Consider the following 17,563-nt stretch of genomic DNA (forward strand, 5'->3'; position numbering starts at 1 on the left):
ACAAGTATGTGAGGAGTTACACTTTCCCCTTCATCCGGCCAGATCATCTACCACCTACTGGATGTCAAGGCAAGATGAAGCCTACTAAGGATACTTTATCTGGATTTTTCTGCTGCTACTGATCATGAGATAAGTGCACATCCAATAAAAGTTGTACCACTCAGGATAAACGGGATAGAATAAAGTCCATTGCACATTCTGGAAGCTGCAATGATTTATCCATCATGTTTATCTAGTAATAAAGACACTCAGAAAACAGCTAAGACTGAAGAGGCATTTTAGGCCTAGTCTCCAAGGAATCTGAGCTTGCAGATGAGTAACTGGCTGCATGCCAGCACATTAATCTTAGGAATGAGCAGGTCTACTGTTGGGGAAATGACAAGCAGCAGTTAAGGGGCAGAGAGAGCCAGCAAGCTACAGCAGATGTGCTATTACCTCCCACGTCAGCACTTGCAACATGACATGCCACTTCTACGATCTCACCAGAAGTTTTATTGAAAACTTTAAATACTTTGCAGACATGTTACATGACTTCCCAGCTGGGAACCTGGACAATATGAAACAATGGGAGTTTGATGCAGAACAATTTCCCCCTCAGCCACAGACTCATTAGTGCTCTTCAGCCAGCTTCTCAGCCTTTGCCACAGCTTCCTCAATAGGCCCCACCAAGTAGAAAGCCTGCTCAGGGAGGTGGTCATACTCTCCTGCAAAGGAAAAGATATGCAGCAAGTCAGACAACAAACTGTTCAGGAAAAGCAGCAGATTGGCAAACTTGTTTCTGGGCAGCATGAAGTGCTGCCATGCAAATCCGCCCAGTTCCCTTTTGGGGGTTTCCTTCCATGCTAGAGGACAGAAGTGGAAAATCAGTATGAACTGCCTGGAGCCACCTGCAAGCCCATTGTAGGGGGCCATTTATGATTACCTCAATTACCATAAATTGGGTGCAAGTGCAAACTGCTGACATTGTATAGCTGCAGGTGTGGAATGCTCTCCCCAGGGATTATGCCTTCATTATGCTCCCTTAGGAACCAGTTAAAAATGTTCCTCTTCAACCAGGCTGATTGATCGCCTATACCCTTTTAAAAGTGTTTGTGGGAAAGGGAAGGATTGTTTTGTTCTTGCTTTTATTATGTACTTTTGTGTTTATTCTGTGAACTGTCCCGAGATCTTCGGATGAAGAGCGGTATACCAATTTAATAAATAAAATACCAGGACAACTTCTTACCTGCCAGGATCGCTTTGAAGCCCTTGATGGTTTCCTTTAGGGGTACAAGCTTGCCTGCATGGCCAGTGAAAACTTCAGCAACCTGGAAGGGCTGGGACAGAAACCTCTGAATTTTACGGGCACGAGCCACGGTAAGCTTATCCTCTTCAGACAACTCATCCATACCCAAAATAGCAATGATGTCCTGGAGGGACTTGTAGTCCTAGAAAGAACATATGCATGTGACCAAAAGCAGCAAAGGAACCCTGAAGGTGAACAGGCCATGCACCAAATCTACATTCCAGTGGTACTACCAGCCAGGGTAAAGTTTACTGGCATAAACTTGTGCAGAGATATTTTTTTTTGCATGAGATATTAAGTAATTGTGTGCCTAATCCACCCTCCTCACCTGCAAAATCTTTTGCACCCCACGGGCCACATCATAATGCTCCTGCCCCACGATATTGGGATCCATGATACGTGAAGTGGAATCTAGAGGGTCCACAGCTGGGTAAATGCCCAATTCAGCAATGGCACGAGACAACACGGTGGTGGCATCCAAGTGGGCAAATGTAGTCGCAGGGGCTGGATCAGTTAAGTCATCAGCTGGCACGTAAATGGCCTGTGAAGAGAGAAGACTTATTAGAGTGCCATATTGCATATGCAAGCAGTTTAAATGTTAACCACCTGAAGGAAGAAAAACAGCTGTGTCGGATTCAAGGGGGAGAGCAATTGAATTAAGGGACAGGTTTGTTGTTAAACAAAGCAGTGAACATTGTGGGCAGTTTTGCCATCCTTAGAGAGGACTTGTTTTAACAGTTGTTACCTGCACAGATGTGATAGATCCCTTCCGAGTTGTTGTGATTCTCTCTTGCATGGTACCCATATCAGTTGCTAGAGTAGGCTGGTACCCCACAGCTGAGGGAATTCTGCCCAGCAAGGCAGACACCTGGAAGAGAAGGAATGTGCAGTAATTCAACACCGGTGTGGCTGACAAATGTAAGATCTTCTACCTGTCTGCAAAACAGAACTATTTACACACCTGATACTTACACAGAACTGGCAAGAGCTGTAATTAGTTTTTTTTCTACACATGCTTTAGCCAGGCTTTGTTCATGTGGCCTGCTCTAAGCAGGCAGGAAACGAGTAAGGCAAAAAACAGAGGTCCTAACAGGAAGAAGGCGCCAAGAACTAGAAATTTCTGCCTTCAAGGGGTAGAGGATCCTAAATACACCTGGAGACATCCAACACTCAAGGCAGAAACTCACTTTTTAAAAAAAGACTCAGGCCTTCTCACTAGCAAGCTTAATTGAAGCTTCTGATGGAGGGTAACCTAGGACATCCAGCCTTACCTCAGATCCAGCTTGTGTGAAACGGAAAATGTTGTCAATGAAGAGCAGTACATCTTGACCTTCCTGGTCTCTGAAATATTCAGCCACGGTCAATCCAGTTAGAGCAACCCTGGCACGAGCACCAGGTGGCTCATTCATCTGTCCGTAAACAAGTGCGACCTGAAGGATAAGAGGAAATTCATTAACGGGCTAGAAAGTTTCTATGCCCCTCATCAGCCCCTCCCAGGTCACACCAAGGTAGCTTCAAATGACATATGAAAGTATTTCCTCCAAAGGCAGGCACTTGCTACTACAAATGTTAACAAGAAACCCTCTTCAGCCTGTGTACTTCCTATTGAGCATTTGGCGCAAGGTCCGGACCAGATTTTCAGAATTCTATAGACTAGTCTCAAACACAGTGACCAATTTCTGGTGGAAGTTGCAAAATTCTCTTTTGAGATGGCAGATAAAGTCAACCAATACTGAATTCTTGGGGCCTAGATTAGTCCCTTCCCACCTGAATAGCTTGCTCACCTTGGATGTGGTATCCTTCAAGTTGATGACTCCAGATTCAATCATTTCATGGTACAAGTCATTTCCTTCACGAGTTCTTTCCCCAACACCAGCAAACACCGAGTAGCCGCCATGGGCTTTGGCAACATTGTTGATAAGCTCCATGATCAGTACTGTCTTGCCTACACCAGCACCACCAAACAGCCCTGGGAAATAAAGTCAGTTTAGTATTCAGCCTTTTATTATGCACCCTCTACCATTCTCCTTCTTTTCCTTCTCAGAAATAAGAGTGGCTTCAGCAATCTCAGAAGAACGAAAGTCATAAATTTACTCATCAGTGAAGGAAACAAAGCAGTTGTCAGGATTTTAGGTTCTAATAGAAGAGGAACACAAATTGTCGGGGCAGGAAATTTGGGCATTCAAGACATTGACCACACTACCCCAGATAGAACCTATTCAACATGGGTCCTCTGGTAACTTACCAATTTTACCACCCTTGGCATATGGTGCAAGGAGATCTACAACTTTAATGCCAGTCACAAGGATTTCTTGCTCAACACTCATCTCAACAAACGTTGGTGCTTCAGCATGAATAGCAGCAAGTCTGCAAAAAAAGACATTTGGCCACACATTATGAAAAATTGTGCTCTTATATTGGGTAATCACAAAGTGTTTACCGATAATTCTTAAATCCAAGCCCCAGTTTAGTATTCACACACTGTGCCTGCTTTAGGCCTAAGAAGTCTGCAACACCATGGTTTCATTGGTGTTTTAATCATAGAAAAACTGCACGTGTCTAGTTTTAGTTCAGTAAGAGTTGGAGCAGAAAAAACAGGATTTGAAATCTATACACTAGGTCCACAAAAAAATGCAATATCTAAAATATGTATTTTGAACAAAACTTTATTAAGTTTATTTTAATTTTCTAACATGGAGTGCTAAAACTAATGTGTCAGCTATAGTAATATGTTATACAGGAACTGCTCCGCAGCAGTACAGTTAGCATGCTGCTATTAATATGGTTTATAATTTAGCACTGCATTGCTTAGGGTAGCTCTTAATGGCCAGGAAATGCTGTCCAGAACTTCTAAGAACTGTGAGATTAAAGAATGATCATGAAAGAAATAACATTGCTTCTGCCATAAAATTCTCTAGACCCTCATAAACTGTAGGGGTGCTCTGCTATCTAAGCTCAACAACAGTTGAACATGAAGACAGCAAGAGTTCTATAAAATTGAAAGTATGCTAATTAACATGCTTTTGCTACCAGCCTATGAATGGTTGCCTATCATTTAACCTTCAGATTCACACTTACTGTTTGGTTGTTATTGGGCCTCTTTCATCAATTGGCTCTCCAATCACATTCATGATTCTGCCAAGGGTCTCAGGTCCTACAGGAATTCTGATGGGTGCACCAGAGTCCAAAACTTTTTGGCCTCTCACCAAGCCTTCAGTACCATCCATAGCAATGGTACGAACCGTATTCTCACCTATAATGGAGAACAAACTTTAAGTTGCATTTCTCACTAAGCCCAATGAGTGCAAACAAATTTCAATATTTACAGGGGGGAAATACTCTATGTTAATCCCCTGTGGTAAATTACTAAAGGAAGCTTTACTTCTGTTTGAGAATGACATAAACATTGGGCATGGAAACAATGTACTTTTCATTTAACATACACAGAGAATAGAGCTAAAATTCAGTACAGTGGTGCCCCGCTAGACGAAAATAATTCGTTCTGTGAAAATTTTCGTCTAGCGGGTTTTTCGTCTTGCGGAGCGGCAATGACAGCCGCGCTCCGCAAAACGGAAAAAAAAAGACGAAAATTTTTCGTCTTGCGAAGCAGCCCCATAGACTTTTTCGTCTAGCGGGGCAGCCTTCCGCTAGACGAATGCCTTCGTCTAGCGAGTTTTTCGTCTAGCGAGGCGTTCGTCTAGCGGGGCACCACTGTACATTGTGTTAACAGTTTTATGACTGAAAAAGCACTTCAGTAAAGATTTCCTTCAAGATTAGAACATGAAGCTCATTACAATCAGATACCAAGGTCAAGATGGAAAGGCAAGGGATCTCTAGGTTTGAGAATTTCAAATAGGTAATCTGCTCCTTATTGTGTTGGGCCATAAAATGCCAGTGCCCTCAGAAACTCCTACATTCTCCTGGGTTGGAGACTGATAAGTAATTAAAATTGGGCCACAACACTGACCAACACCACCAGTCAACATGACCCACGTCCAGTTACCTTCTGGTCAGCAGTGAATTTAAGATTCCTTCTCAGATCATAAATATGGCTTCAGCAAGCTCAGAAGAACGAAAGTCATTTTACTGATCATCAAGGAAGGAAGTGTTAAAACATGACTAGAGAAAAGCCAAGGAATACAAATGGGGCTTACCTAAGTGCTGTGCTACCTCCAGCACCAGCCGTGTATCTCTGCCTTGCACCTCAAGTGCATTGAGGATCGGCGGCAGGTCATCATCAAACTGGACATCCACCACAGCACCAATGACTGCCACAATGTGCCCAGTGGCAACTCCAGCTTTAGCTGCAGGAGCCGCCTGTGCAGCATAGTTCCGTCCTACAGGACAACCATGGCAGACATGACGATTAAGCAGTTATCACAGAGCATTTCCCCACCCCCAAGGCTGCAAAGGAAGCAAATGTGACCGAAGTTAGCTCAAGACTCCCACCCTTTTGGCCTGGAGAACCCACTGCATCAAGGAGAACTTCAGACTGTGACCTTGTAACCCTCATTTCCAACTCCTTGAGGTTACCAGTGTGAGACTAAGTAGAGAACAGACTGCTCCCTTTATACACCCATGAGCCAGTTTCCAGCTACAGAGATGCTCCACTCCAGCAATCCATTCCTTTTCTACCTGTCTCCCTGTACACTGCAGACACTCTGCAAGGAAGCTCTCTGTGCCAGCCTAGCTGAGTCCAGCACTGGCAACCCAGACCCCCCCACTCACTACTACAGGAGCAACCCCCCTCCCCACTTTCTGGCATAACCTTCCCTTAAAGGCCAGGCCCCTTCATACCGGACACCTTGTCGCAGGTGAAAACAGAGGAACTAAGTCCCGCGTGCTTTGGAAACGCTTGCACACCAAGGACCAGGCCTTTACCACCGCCATCCCGACACACTGCGGAAGCCTTTTCCCATCGCCATCTTTGTTGGCTCCCCTGCAACAACCTCCGCTGTTAAAACAGACCCCTTCGCTTCCCAGTTCCAAAAAAACGATCCTTGCCAGGGGCCACGCGTCGCGTGAAAGGGCTGCCTTGCGCTCTCACGCCCACGGGGCTTTCGCGTGCACGCTTCCCCAACCGAAGCGCTAGGATTGCTATGTTAGAAACGCCTCCGAACGACGATTGCTGGGAGGGGGGGCACAGATGCGTGTCGTCCCTCCCGCCCCAAATGGGAACTGAACCCGTCACAGAGACGTATAATATTTAAGATAGCAGGTAAAAAGGATTTGAACACGAACACCGTGGACGTTAAGACTGGGAAATCAAAATGCTAAGGGAATATTGCGTGGAAACTGAATTGAATTTGTTAAATTGCATGAAAATCAATTAAAATTTACGACAAAAAAGGAACGGGGCCGTGGGCTAAGTGGGGCTCATCCAGAGGAACCTCTTATGTTTGCCCTCCCTGATAATGATAATAATAATATTATTATTTAGACCCCGACCATTTAGCTGGGTTTCCCCAGCCACTTTGGGTGGATTACACCATATATAAGAACATAATAAAAAGCCTGACTGCAGAGATTTCACTTAAACCAACGGAGAAGGCCCTGCAAACTGCAGAGGAGCAGATTCGGCATAAGGTTTTGCTGGGTCAGTGGGATGCGGGTCTTCCCCCTCCCCCCCCCAGCCCCGCAGGCCCACGCCGTCCTCGCAGCGCTTCACACCCGCCACTAGGCCCCAAGGTGACCCCGCCCTCGGGCGCCTTCCCTCGCCCTCCGCTCACTCACGGGCCTCGGTGGCAGCTGAGGCGACCCCGCCGCGGAGCTTCAGCAGGTCCTGGAGGGGGCTCGGCGCGCTCCGCACGCCCCGCAGCAGGGAGGCGGCCGAAGAGGCGCAGCAGCGACCCGCGAAACCCAACATGGCGGCCACCGGCTGACTGAAAGAGCAACAGCCGCCGACAGCCTCGATCAGCTCCTGCTGAAGGGCGGGATGGCGCGTCCGAATCGGCTATTGGCCGGGGTGTGTTCGGCTCCCTGAAACTTATTGGGTTAGCTGCCTTGTCATTCACCCGCTGGAGCAATCGCGGGGTGGAAAGGGCTAAGCGAAAAGGGAGGTGCCATAGGGGGGGATGTGCCCAGCTGGTAAGTAGCCTATTGGGCCAGGGAACTGCTCTTTCCCACTATAGCTCTCCGCTATAGGTTAGAGCCGACGCCTTTCAAGGAAACCCGGCTTGATCATTGTCCGAAATTGTGGAAGATCCCAACCTTACGGATATGATTAGTCAAAATAAAGGGAGGCGGGTTTAACTTTTAAGCGTATACCAAAGAGACTGGATTGAGCACGTGTCCCAGATTTGTCCTTGCTTTAAACTGGAAGTTTTCAACATTAGGTCGAAGGGACGTCTGGAGGGCCACCGGTAAAAGTGAACCAGTAATTTCAGATTCCAATTAAGTTTGATATAAATCCACGTGTATCTGCAAGAAAGGCTGTGATCCTATTTGAGCACACTGATTTGAATGCGTGTATGGCTGCACCCACCCAGTTGCTAAACCACAGAGCCTAGGGCTTGCCAATCAGAAGGTTGGCGGTTCGAATCCCTGCGACGGGGTGAGCTCCTGCCCACGTAGTAGTTCAAAAGCACACATTGCAAGTACATAAATAAGTACCACTCCAGCGGGAAGGTAAACGGCGTTTACATGCGCTGCTCTGGTTTGCCAGAAGCAGCTTAGTCATGCTGGCCACATGACCTGGAAGCTGTACGCTGGCTCCCTTAGCAAATAAAGCGAGATGAGCGCCACAACCCGTCATCTGCGACTGGACCTAATGGTCAGGGGTCCCTTTACCTTAAGGCTGCACATGTGTATTTCCCGGTTGTCACAGATCAATTTCCTTTCTTTCATTTTATTTGCACAGCAAGCCCCCAAAGGCAAACTAAGATGAGATGATGATTGGCTAAGACTCAATGGTGAACTTACTAGCTGAATGTTGGACTTTGAATCTAGGTTTCTCCTGCCCAAGTCCATACCGGTAGACACTTTCCCAACTTTTTCAGTATACGGCATCTGAAAACTATTATTGTATAGTATATACTATGACAGAGGCAGAGATTTGAGTTTTCTAATTTTAATTCTCAGACTTATACATTTACGTTACACTGGAAAAACAAATACAAGTAATTGAAGATCCTTATTTTTAGAAATGCAAGCGCCTGACTTCCAAACTCTACTGAGAAATAGCAACTGTGGGGTTGATGAGGACTAGATTGGCAAGTTAAGACAGCCTTTTGAACAGGTCTTTCGGACTTAGCTCTTCTTTGCAACCAGGACTCACAAGGGAAAAAATGAGTCTGCAGCCCTCTACTGCCCTAACAGACATGCACAAGACAGGGAGTCTTATAATCTTATTCAATTATCCTAAAGTCAGAGGAGGGTGAAGGAGGAGGAGTGGTTTATCAGGAGGAAAGGCACCCATTTTGCCAAGATAAGTAACCCCAGCTCTGGCAGATTTCCATTAACAAAAGACTCTACGGTTAATAAATAAAGGCATCTGGTCACAGAGAGAACCAAGCTTGGAGTTATCATCTGTTCTATATTAGGGAAATGCTCACGAAAAAATACACACTATTTTCTCCCATGAAGAGGCACGCCTTCTAAGCTTGTAGAGCTAAGTCTAACAGAAAAGGGGGCTGAAGGAAGAATCCTGGTTTCCTTTTCTGCTGTGAGAGGCTGTGTTCTAGGTAAACTGGTGTACTGAACCCAGGAGCCAAGGCTGGTTCTGTCTTTGCCCTGGAGATACATGGAAATTAATAAATTAGAACAGGGCGCCTGGATATCAAGACTCCCAGATTTTCTGGGAGAAAATATGTATTTGGTGCTTTTGGACAGAAAGCCAGTTGCTCATGTTGCCTCTCAATAATGTCAGGTCTTGTAGTCTCATGGATATCAGAGTGCCAGGGTATCCTTGATGAGGCGCCGCATGGTTGTAGTGACAGAGGTTCCAAGTGAGTCAGTGATCTGGTAGGCAATCTTGTACAGGTAGGGCTGGACATCCCGCAGCCCCGTATCAAAGACATTGTCCACCTCAGACTGGGTGGGCATCTTGGGCAGGTACTCATGTCGGTTCATCACTTCTACAATGTTGATGATCTTCTCACAGAGTTTCTCACCAACCTTCTCACGACAGATCTGCCGCTCCTGCTCATTAGCCAGGCTCACCACGTTCACTTTGACTGTCCACACTTCCCATGGGATACACTCGTCAGAGAATGGCCACCGTGATTTCTTCTTCTGGTAGAACTCCAGCGAGACCTGGCCCATCCCATCATTGCCCGAGTTCCGCAGCGCATCCTGGGAATACAGAACCACCAATGAACATTTTACAATGCTGATTCTCAAAGACCTTCACAACATATAGAAATCTCTGCTCCCTGTACCAAGAATCATGCTGTGCATCCACAGTCAAGGTGGATAGACAGTCGTATGGCCAAAATTTCATACGATCAGAAAGCTTTTCAGAACTCTGAAGATCAAGAACGTTTTCTTGACTCGCAAGACTGAGGATTGCTCAAGGCAATATTTGCTAAAAGGAGTTAACTCTGGCTCCAGTCATCAATTGGCTAGATGGCTTTACACTATACAAGACCCTGTCTTTCTACATTCATTCCAATTCTTTCCCTTCAGCCCTATATAGGCATTGTCATTCACTGTGCCTGGCATCCATTTTTCTTTCTCATATATTACCAAATTTCAAATTTGAACATCCTACTGATAGTTATCAGAATGCAGATTAAAAAATATGTCTTCTAAATTATGTACATTAATTGATAGTATGTGGAATTTATATGATAGAAATTAACCCAATTCCACTGAACAGTTGAGCAAAACAATGTGCTTATAAAACTGGAGACAGAACTCCTTGGTGTCCTAAATCCCCTTATTTAAAAAGGTCACAACTATCACCCAGCCATGCTGTACAAAACACTTGTTAAGATATGTGGAGAATGATTCCATGCAGACCTGGGGACAAGTGCAATAAAGACTTGCTGGACATAGAAAAGGAATGGAGTTCTTGAGCAGGTTTATATAGGACGAGGTGATTCTGCAAACTATCCAGTAGCAGGCTATTTAGGGCAATGAGCCTGGAAAGAACTAGGTCACCAGTGAAGGTGGCAAAGGACTAGTCACTTGTTCCACTCTCCTGGTCACTGCCCAAACCTTGGTAGCTCAATTGCATTTTGGAAAAAGTGAAGTTTTTGAACCGTCTTCATGGGCAGTCTCATGTACTTAAAAAATAAACAGTGAGCAACAGCAAGCTTTACCTTGAATTCCCCAACAGCTTTTCTCAATGCCCGGTCAAGCTCATCGGAAGTAACTCTAACGTAGGTAAAATCAATGAAGTCACAGTCAACATCTTGCGTGCCAACTGTCCCAATGGAGTAGGTCCCTTCCTTCTTGTAGTGGAACTTCCCTGTGCTGCGATGGAGCAATATGGTATGCAAAACAGCGAGCATCGCTTCTTCAATCTGGCGCCCCTCCACTGATATCTCCAGTACCTCTGAACGGCAGTTCATCCTGGCTTTTGCAAAGGAAAATAGATAAGCTGCCCTCCCATTAAAAAAGCAGTGCAACCAAAACAGAGAATGGCAATATTTATGGAGGGTAGGAATACCCAACAGCAAAGTGTCAAGCTATGAAAGTAAACTGAGCTGGTTTTAAACGAAAATAACAAGCCTGGGATAAAATAATTGTGCAAATGGGAGAAGAGGGGTGTGTGCGATGAAGGAAAATAAGAACACTTGATTCATTTTCTTCCTCTACAAGGAAATCAAATTAGTCAACACAGATTTGTTTTGTCTTCTTTCTTCCACATCAACAATGGAATTCCAACTCCAAACTCTCTTTCCCTCAAGAGATTTATGGACACTGTAGTTAACCCCTCGCAATGTTACAATTCCCAGAAATCCTTGACCAAATTACAATGCCCAGAACTCTTCGAGGGGGGAAACGTACTTCAAGTGTGACTTAAAGGTAGACCTTAATGTCAAATAGCAGCTGACTTCAAGCAAGTGTCCAGATTGCCCTCTAGTGGTTTCATGTGTGGCTTCAGTTTGGAAATGCACCTGAATACAGTAAGCTGAATTTCATTGCAGAGATTCATCAGTGATCATTTAGCAATACTTCTGCTAGTAAGCGTAGATTATTTTTGTTAGCAATTCAGAGGTTTTATTATAATCAGAGACAGCATTGAAAAATAACTTACTTTCCATTCCTTTAATCTATGCTTCATTTGAACCTGAATTTTAAAATATCAGAAAAGACACAGATATAGCCAGACTGTAGGCTTGCTGTCTGTTCCTGATTTACCGGTAATATTAAAATTGAGTGTTTCTAAATAAGAAACCATTGCTTGACTCCCAGAAGGGGTGGGAGAAATACCCCGGAGTTTTGCTCAACATTTCTAAGCTTATACAAAAAACCTAAGTAGAATTAAAAGAAGCACAGATTAATCCTGTGAAACGTGCTTGTGCATACCATCCTCCCTGAACTAGCCTGAATGGTGCCCAGAACAGTTGCCCAGGGAAGGAGTCTTGTAGGAAGGTGCTCCCTAGGATAAACAGAGAACAGAACTTTTGTACTTTTTAGAGATGCGAAGAAGAGGGAATTTTGGAAAGTTCAGCAGTTCTTACCTTCACAGCACTGCCTGTGCAATGTTATATACAATCCTATGTAACTAATTTACCGGTATGTAACAATGCATTTTAGGAATGACCATTTTTCTATAGAAAATGCAGGAGCAGCAAATGTTCCATTATGGAAAATGTTTCACGCCACATCGCTGCCTGAGCCCTTTAAAAGCAGTCAAGCATGCAGAGAAATCAAGCAGGAGAAGCTCTGCCTATCATTTCATCTGCATGCCAGGAAAAAATTAATGTGCTTATCTTTCGCAGGTCAGCAGGTCAAGTAAAGTTACGCGACCCCGATGCAAAGGAGATACAGCCCTGAAGGCAGCCCTGTTTGGGAAGTTGTTATACATGTTAGAAGCATATGGGCAGGGTATAAATAATAAAATTATATTATTATTATTACTATGAATAGGGTGTCCCTATTTTCATGGGAGAAATGTTGGAGGGTATAAAAGAGACCATAAACTTTTCAGTGCTTAAAGCCTCCAAAAGGTCTTAATCCAGTCCTGTTTTAAGAAGCTATTATTTACAAGCAAGGGTTCACCAGGTCTGCTCCCTGACAATTTCTGTGAGGCAACACACAACAAACAACCTTGTGAGGCAGCGGGGCTGCTGCATAATATGCAGTTAAACCCAGTCCAAAAATAAGTGCTTGGCTTTTTATTCATTTAAATATTTTTTATTTATTAAATTTATATACCGTCCTTCTTCAAAAGATCTCAGGGCGGTCCTCAGAATAAAATACAAGATAAGATAATTAAACCAAAGCAACAGACCCACCAGCCCAGGGTCTGTTTGATGAGGCCCTAAGGTTTGACCAGGCCCTAAGCTACTGAAGGTAATGGGGCCCTTTATATGTCCAGCTGTCCTTTGTCAACAACAAATTGTCGCTGCTTTTTGTGTTGAATATATGCCATATGGTAATTTATGGACCTAATAGGTATCTAAAGCCATTTGCACATAACAAAATATGTATTTTATCAAAGCAAATGTTCAACTGAAATACAATTAAGTACAGGGTGAGACTTTTAAAAGAGGCCCCGTGGAACATGTGTACTGTACTCTGTATCCACAGGGCCTCTTTTAAAGGACTCACCCTGTATACTAATAGTGAAATACAATTAAGAAGAAGTATATTAATAGTGAAATAATTATTAAGCTCTAACTTAAAATTATTTTATTTATTTATAACAAACTTAATAATGCAAACACATTGGCATAACCAAAGTTCCTTTAGAAACGCGATTTACAAAGACACATAATCTCGTCTCTAGAAACCTGCTATAACATGAAATAATAATAGGTGTAAATATATAATGCAAACTACTAATAATTATAAAAAGCAGAATGTAGGCACCCTATATATAGTAATGAGCAAACCAGTGATATTTTGGAAATGTACATCCAGGTTTTTTTCCCCCTTTCAATTTTTTTAGGGGGCCCCAAGAGAGTGAGGCCCAAAAGCTATATCTTGTTTAGCTTACATGTAAATCCGGCACTGCTCGCCCCTTACCAGTTTTGTGGTTTATCAAGGCGCCCCCAAAGGCCACGAAGCCACAGGCACGAGCGGGTGGCGACGGTTGGTTACCAAGGCAACCAGCAGGCCGAGGGGCCGCGCGCCGCTCACAGTACGGAAAGAGGGAGGCGAGCTGTCCCCCAACCCCCCCTTTGAGAATATGAACTGGAGACTCACCTGCCGCAACCGCTGATGCTTCCCAGGCCGAACAACTTAACCATCGGACCAGCCCAACTAAAGGTGAATGGGAAGCGGGAGGGGGGGGAGAGAAATCTAGCCTCTTAACGCAAGCCGATGCTATTCTTCCTGCCGCATCCTCTGAGATGTGTGTAATGGTAGAGGGGTTGTTACGTAACCGATGCAGCTCGTTTTAGGCGTGGCTTCACTCCTTTCCCTCTTCTAGGGCTTAAGGAATGCAAGCTCCCCCCCCCGTCGCTCGTGGTACGTTCCAACAAAACAAGCGACGCGCAGCGAGAATGGAACGTCACAAGGGCGCCACTTCCTGGTCCTGCGGAACGGACCGAGCTCTGTGTTGCCACCTAATAGTTCCTATGGGATCGTGCTGTCATTTGAAAGCTTTGGGGTTTGAAAAAACACACACTTATGTATACATTAAAAATACCTAGAGTTTTGTTTTTGTTTTTCAAATCCGTATAAGGGCAATGCATTTATTAGGCCAACTATTAAATAAAAATGCAAACGAGTGTGTGCAAGCTTTCAAGTTTTCCAGAATCCATCAAGCTAGATGGTAACAATCCAAAGGAGGGCAGGCTTCTGTACAAAGTTCAGTACAAAGACAAACCACCGTCGTTGCCCGCAGGCTTATATTCCAGTAGATTGATGCTTTTGGGGATCAGGACATTGGTGGTGGGTGGGAGGTTTCCAGTGATGAACCACACCTTGGGGTGCAATCCACACTGGAAACCGCTTTTGCTTATGAGGCATCAATGTGCTGGTACTTTTCTCAAACGCCATTGTCACGCGTGGGGTACAATGTATGATACCACGCCGTATCTCCCTTGTTTATAACGCCCGTTCCGCGCCACATGCAGTTGTAAAGTGGAATTAAAAATGGGAAGGTCTTTGTTCGCTGCACTGTCTTTATGACGCAGTGTGAGAAGTGAATCTTGCTTGGTATCTGAAGAAGTGTGCATGCACACGAAAGTTCATACCAAGAACTAACTTAGTTGGTCTCTAAGGTGCTACTGGAAGGAATTATTTTATTTTATTTTATTTTGACTATGGCAGACCAACACGGCTACCTACCTGTTGCTTGAAAGGTTACTTTAAAAAAAAAACCCACTTCCGTGCCCACCTCCACACACGTCATGCAAGTTAACGAACAGAATTCTCTCTCCAGTAACATGCACGGGAGAGGGGGGAAAGAGGCTGAATCCGAACAAATGGCTGCGGGGAGAGAGGAGACTCTTACACACATCCTATCATCCTTGCTGGAGGGGGTGACACCCTCCCACAACACACACCACCCGCGTTGTTTCTGGCAATATAAACCCTTTCCTTTCTCCACCCCCATTCTCATGTTAGTGGCTACTAGACCTCTCTCTCCCAGTGCACGTTTTCTGCAGGGCCCCCAGAAACAGCTGGGAATCGGGGAGGACGGAGGGAAGCCCACCACCCTGCTAAGAACCTGTGGGGAGGGGGCGCTAAAAAGGCAGGCCTAGCGGCGCCACAAGAACAGTACAAGTCCACTCTTACATATTCAAACTTAACGGGGTCTTTGCGGCGGCGGAACATTGCCACCAGTTCCTCGCCTGCTCAGCCGGACACTTCCGGTCATTGGAACGCAGGCGGAAACTGTTCTTCCTCCGAATAATGCGCAGGCTCAGCAAAGGGCCCGCGGCGTCACCGGAAGAGGCGGGGCAGATAGAGGAAGAGAAAGATGGGGGGGGGAGAGAGAGAGGGAGAGGCGGGTAAGTGAGGGAGTCGTTTGAGCGGGAATTCTGAACTGCTTCCTCCGAGCTCTAGGTTCTGGGCGGGAGTGGAGTATTATTTCTGAATTCATTCTCTGACTTGGGAGGGTCTGAGGGCTTTCGAAGTACAGCATGAAGTCTGGATCGGGGAAGGAATGGTCTTTAGGGTGGAGAGACGGTCACTGGTGAGGATGTAAAAAAAGCACCATTTTCTGTTCTGAGCTGTGTTAGTTGCACGCAGTCGCTAGAACATCATCCAAGTGATTTCAGATATTCTGATAATTTCTACTTTCAGAGATTAGTGCTATTTTTTCTAGTAAACGAGGTGCCGGAACTCACCTTGAACACACCTCCCACGTTTTCTCATAATGGCAATGGTGCCTACCTGAGTGGTGGTGCTGGAACTGAGTTCTGGTGAGTTCAGCCTGGAAACAAAGCCCTGGAAGAGGGACCCCAACAATTCAAAGTGTTGGTGCTGACCTTTAAAGCCCTAAACGGCCTCGGCCCAGTATACGTGAAGGAGTGTCTCCACCCCTATTGTTCAGCCCGGACACTACGCTCTAAATCAGAGGTAGGCAACCTAATGCCCGTGGGGCAGATGCGGCCCAATCGCCTTCTAATTCCGGCCCGCGGACAGTCCGGGATTCAGCGTGTTTTTACATCAGTAGAACATGTCCTTTTATTTAAAATGCATCTCTGGGTTATTTGTGGGGCCAGCCTGGTGTTTTTACATGAGTATAATGTGTGCTTTTATTTAAAATGCATCTCTGGGTTATTTGTGGGGCATAGGAATTCGTTCATTATTTTTTCCCCCAAAATATAGTCCGGCCCCCCACAAGGTCTGAGGAACGGTGGACTGGCAAACGGCTGAAAAAGGTTGCTGACCCCTGCTCTAAACATTCCACTCCTCTGTGAGACGCGATGGTCCCAAAAGTATCCCAGTTTTCAAAGAGCATTTTGTGAGCATCATTGAAGGGTTGGAGAGATTATCGCTAGAAGGAAATAGCAATATAAGGAAACAGGCATTCCAACTACGTTCTGGTGCCTCCAAAGCTCAATTCATCATTGCTCTGATAGCCAAGTATTCCGCCTTCTTGGAAACTGTGACAAATGTTCTGCAGTCTAATTGTCTGCAAATGCTCCATTGTTCAGAGCACATCAAACTGATGCTTAGAGAAATAACAACTCACCACAGTGATCCGGAGCAAGTTGCTACAGAGCTCATAGAGGATGTCTACAAGATTGCCGAGGAAGTTGGAGTGGAATTGGCGGTTTCAAGATTTGTTGGAAGACAGCAACATGGCTCCAACCCTCCAGCGTCCAGCCCTTTAGAGTACTGGAAGAGATTCCTAGTAATTCCTTACTTAGACTCTTTAGTGTCTTCGTTAGAGCAACATTTCTCAGAAGAACTTTCACCTGCCTTTTCAATTTTGGCTCTACACCCCCTTGTCATGTTGGAGATGAGCGTTCAAGACCTCAAGATGAAAGCCAAGCAGTTCTCAAGTTTTTATAAGTTGCAAGACTTTGACTCCGAAGCTGAACCATGGTACTCTGTGTGGAAGAAGAAGAAACTCATCTCATTAAAAGAGATGAACGTAGCAGACCTAGGAAAAGAGGCAGGAATCTTTTACAACAAAAAAGGTGCTGCTCATCTCTCCTGCTCAGCCATCCACCACTTGTACCGTAGAGCCGTCATTCAGTACCTTGCAGAGAGTAAAGACCTGGCTAAGGTCAACAAAGACAGGGGAGCACCTCAATGGGCTGTGCTTACTGAGTGTGCACAGAAAAACTGCATTGGAAAAAAGGAATTGGAGAGAAAAGGTTTTCAGCAAATCTAATGAAAATTCTTTTAGTTCAGATTTGTTTTAAATAAAATTGGAAAAAGGCGTGCTTACTCATTAACCACACGAAAGGTACTCTCTGGTGTTAATTTTTTATTTAACTTCCTGGTTTTCCAACGACTGAAGATTTTGGCAGATTTTTCTGAGCACTTGGGGTCAAAAGCAAGTAATTTAAAACAACTGTTGTTGAGACATTTCATTCCGAATCTGCTAGACAGAGCCAGACAGAGGTTGATGACAAGTGGGTGTCTGCTGCTGCGCGCGCCCCCAACATAAATCCTAGCTATGCCCATGCATCCTCTGACCTCTAGCTTCTGGGGAGGAGTAGAGTATTATCTCTGACTTCAATCTCTGATTCGGAA

The 17,563-nt window shown here is 45.0% G+C and overlaps 2 protein-coding genes and 2 non-coding genes across 8 annotated transcripts; all 4 read right to left on the minus strand.

Annotated features, from left to right (window-relative positions):
- Positions 1-472: 472 nt before the first annotated feature.
- On the minus strand, positions 473-7,176 carry LOC117040707 (ATP synthase subunit beta, mitochondrial). Its single transcript, XM_033138654.1, has 10 exons — positions 7,019-7,176; positions 5,440-5,622; positions 4,364-4,538; positions 3,531-3,652; positions 3,070-3,254; positions 2,557-2,715; positions 2,031-2,153; positions 1,614-1,826; positions 1,226-1,427; positions 473-704 (listed from the first exon to the last, which is right to left on the minus strand). Exons 1-10 carry the CDS (start codon positions 7,149-7,151, stop codon positions 610-612), a joined length of 1,590 nt encoding a protein of 529 aa, XP_032994545.1. The 5' UTR covers positions 7,152-7,176; the 3' UTR covers positions 473-609.
- Positions 3,321-3,392, minus strand: LOC117043063. The gene has a single exon (XR_004426143.1). It is a non-coding gene; the product is annotated as a small nucleolar RNA SNORD59 (small nucleolar RNA).
- Positions 5,316-5,388, minus strand: LOC117043061. The gene has a single exon (XR_004426141.1). It is a non-coding gene; the product is annotated as a small nucleolar RNA SNORD59 (small nucleolar RNA).
- Positions 7,177-9,030: 1,854 nt separating the features above from the next.
- ATG101 (autophagy related 101) lies at positions 9,031-15,169 on the minus strand. Of its 5 annotated transcripts, XM_033138659.1 has the most exons (4): positions 13,556-13,633; positions 13,427-13,525; positions 10,549-10,805; positions 9,031-9,577 (listed from the first exon to the last, which is right to left on the minus strand). In XM_033138659.1, exons 3-4 carry the CDS (start codon positions 10,798-10,800, stop codon positions 9,173-9,175), a joined length of 657 nt encoding a protein of 218 aa, XP_032994550.1. In that variant the 5' UTR covers positions 10,801-10,805; positions 13,427-13,525; positions 13,556-13,633; the 3' UTR covers positions 9,031-9,172. The 5 variants fall into 5 exon arrangements, with proteins under 5 accessions (XP_032994550.1, XP_032994547.1, XP_032994548.1 ...); XM_033138656.1 differs by lacking the exons at positions 13,427-13,525; positions 13,556-13,633 and adding an exon at positions 15,146-15,169 and having other exon boundaries at positions 10,549-10,801; XM_033138657.1 differs by lacking the exon at positions 13,427-13,525 and having other exon boundaries at positions 13,607-13,703.
- Between the last annotated feature and the right edge of the window lie 2,394 nt (positions 15,170-17,563).

This window comes from Lacerta agilis, chromosome 2, assembly GCF_009819535.1.
Source record: "Lacerta agilis isolate rLacAgi1 chromosome 2, rLacAgi1.pri, whole genome shotgun sequence".
Lineage (NCBI taxonomy): Eukaryota > Metazoa > Chordata > Lepidosauria > Squamata > Lacertidae > Lacerta > Lacerta agilis.

Coding starts and splice junctions, on each gene's coding strand:
- LOC117040707 (XM_033138654.1), bottom strand. CDS start 7,151: ATGTTGGGTTTCGCGGGTCGCTGCTGCGCCTCTTCGGCCGCCTCCCTG. Junction 1,827..2,030: donor GATCTATCACATCTGTGCAG/GTAACAACTGTT, acceptor CTCTCTTCACAG/GCCATTTACGTGCCAGCTGA. Junction 705..1,225: donor CTTCAAAGCGATCCTGGCAG/GTAAGAAGTTGT, acceptor TTTCCTTTGCAG/GAGAGTATGACCACCTCCCT.
- ATG101 (XM_033138655.1), bottom strand. CDS start 13,650: ATGGTTAAGTTGTTCGGCCTGGGAAGCATCAGCGGTTGCGGCAG. Junction 10,802..13,606: donor AGCATCAGCGGTTGCGGCAG/GTGAGTCTCCAG, acceptor TGCAAAAGCCAG/GATGAACTGCCGTTCAGAGG. Junction 9,578..10,548: donor AAGCTGTTGGGGAATTCAAG/GTAAAGCTTGCT, acceptor CTGTATTCCCAG/GATGCGCTGCGGAACTCGGG.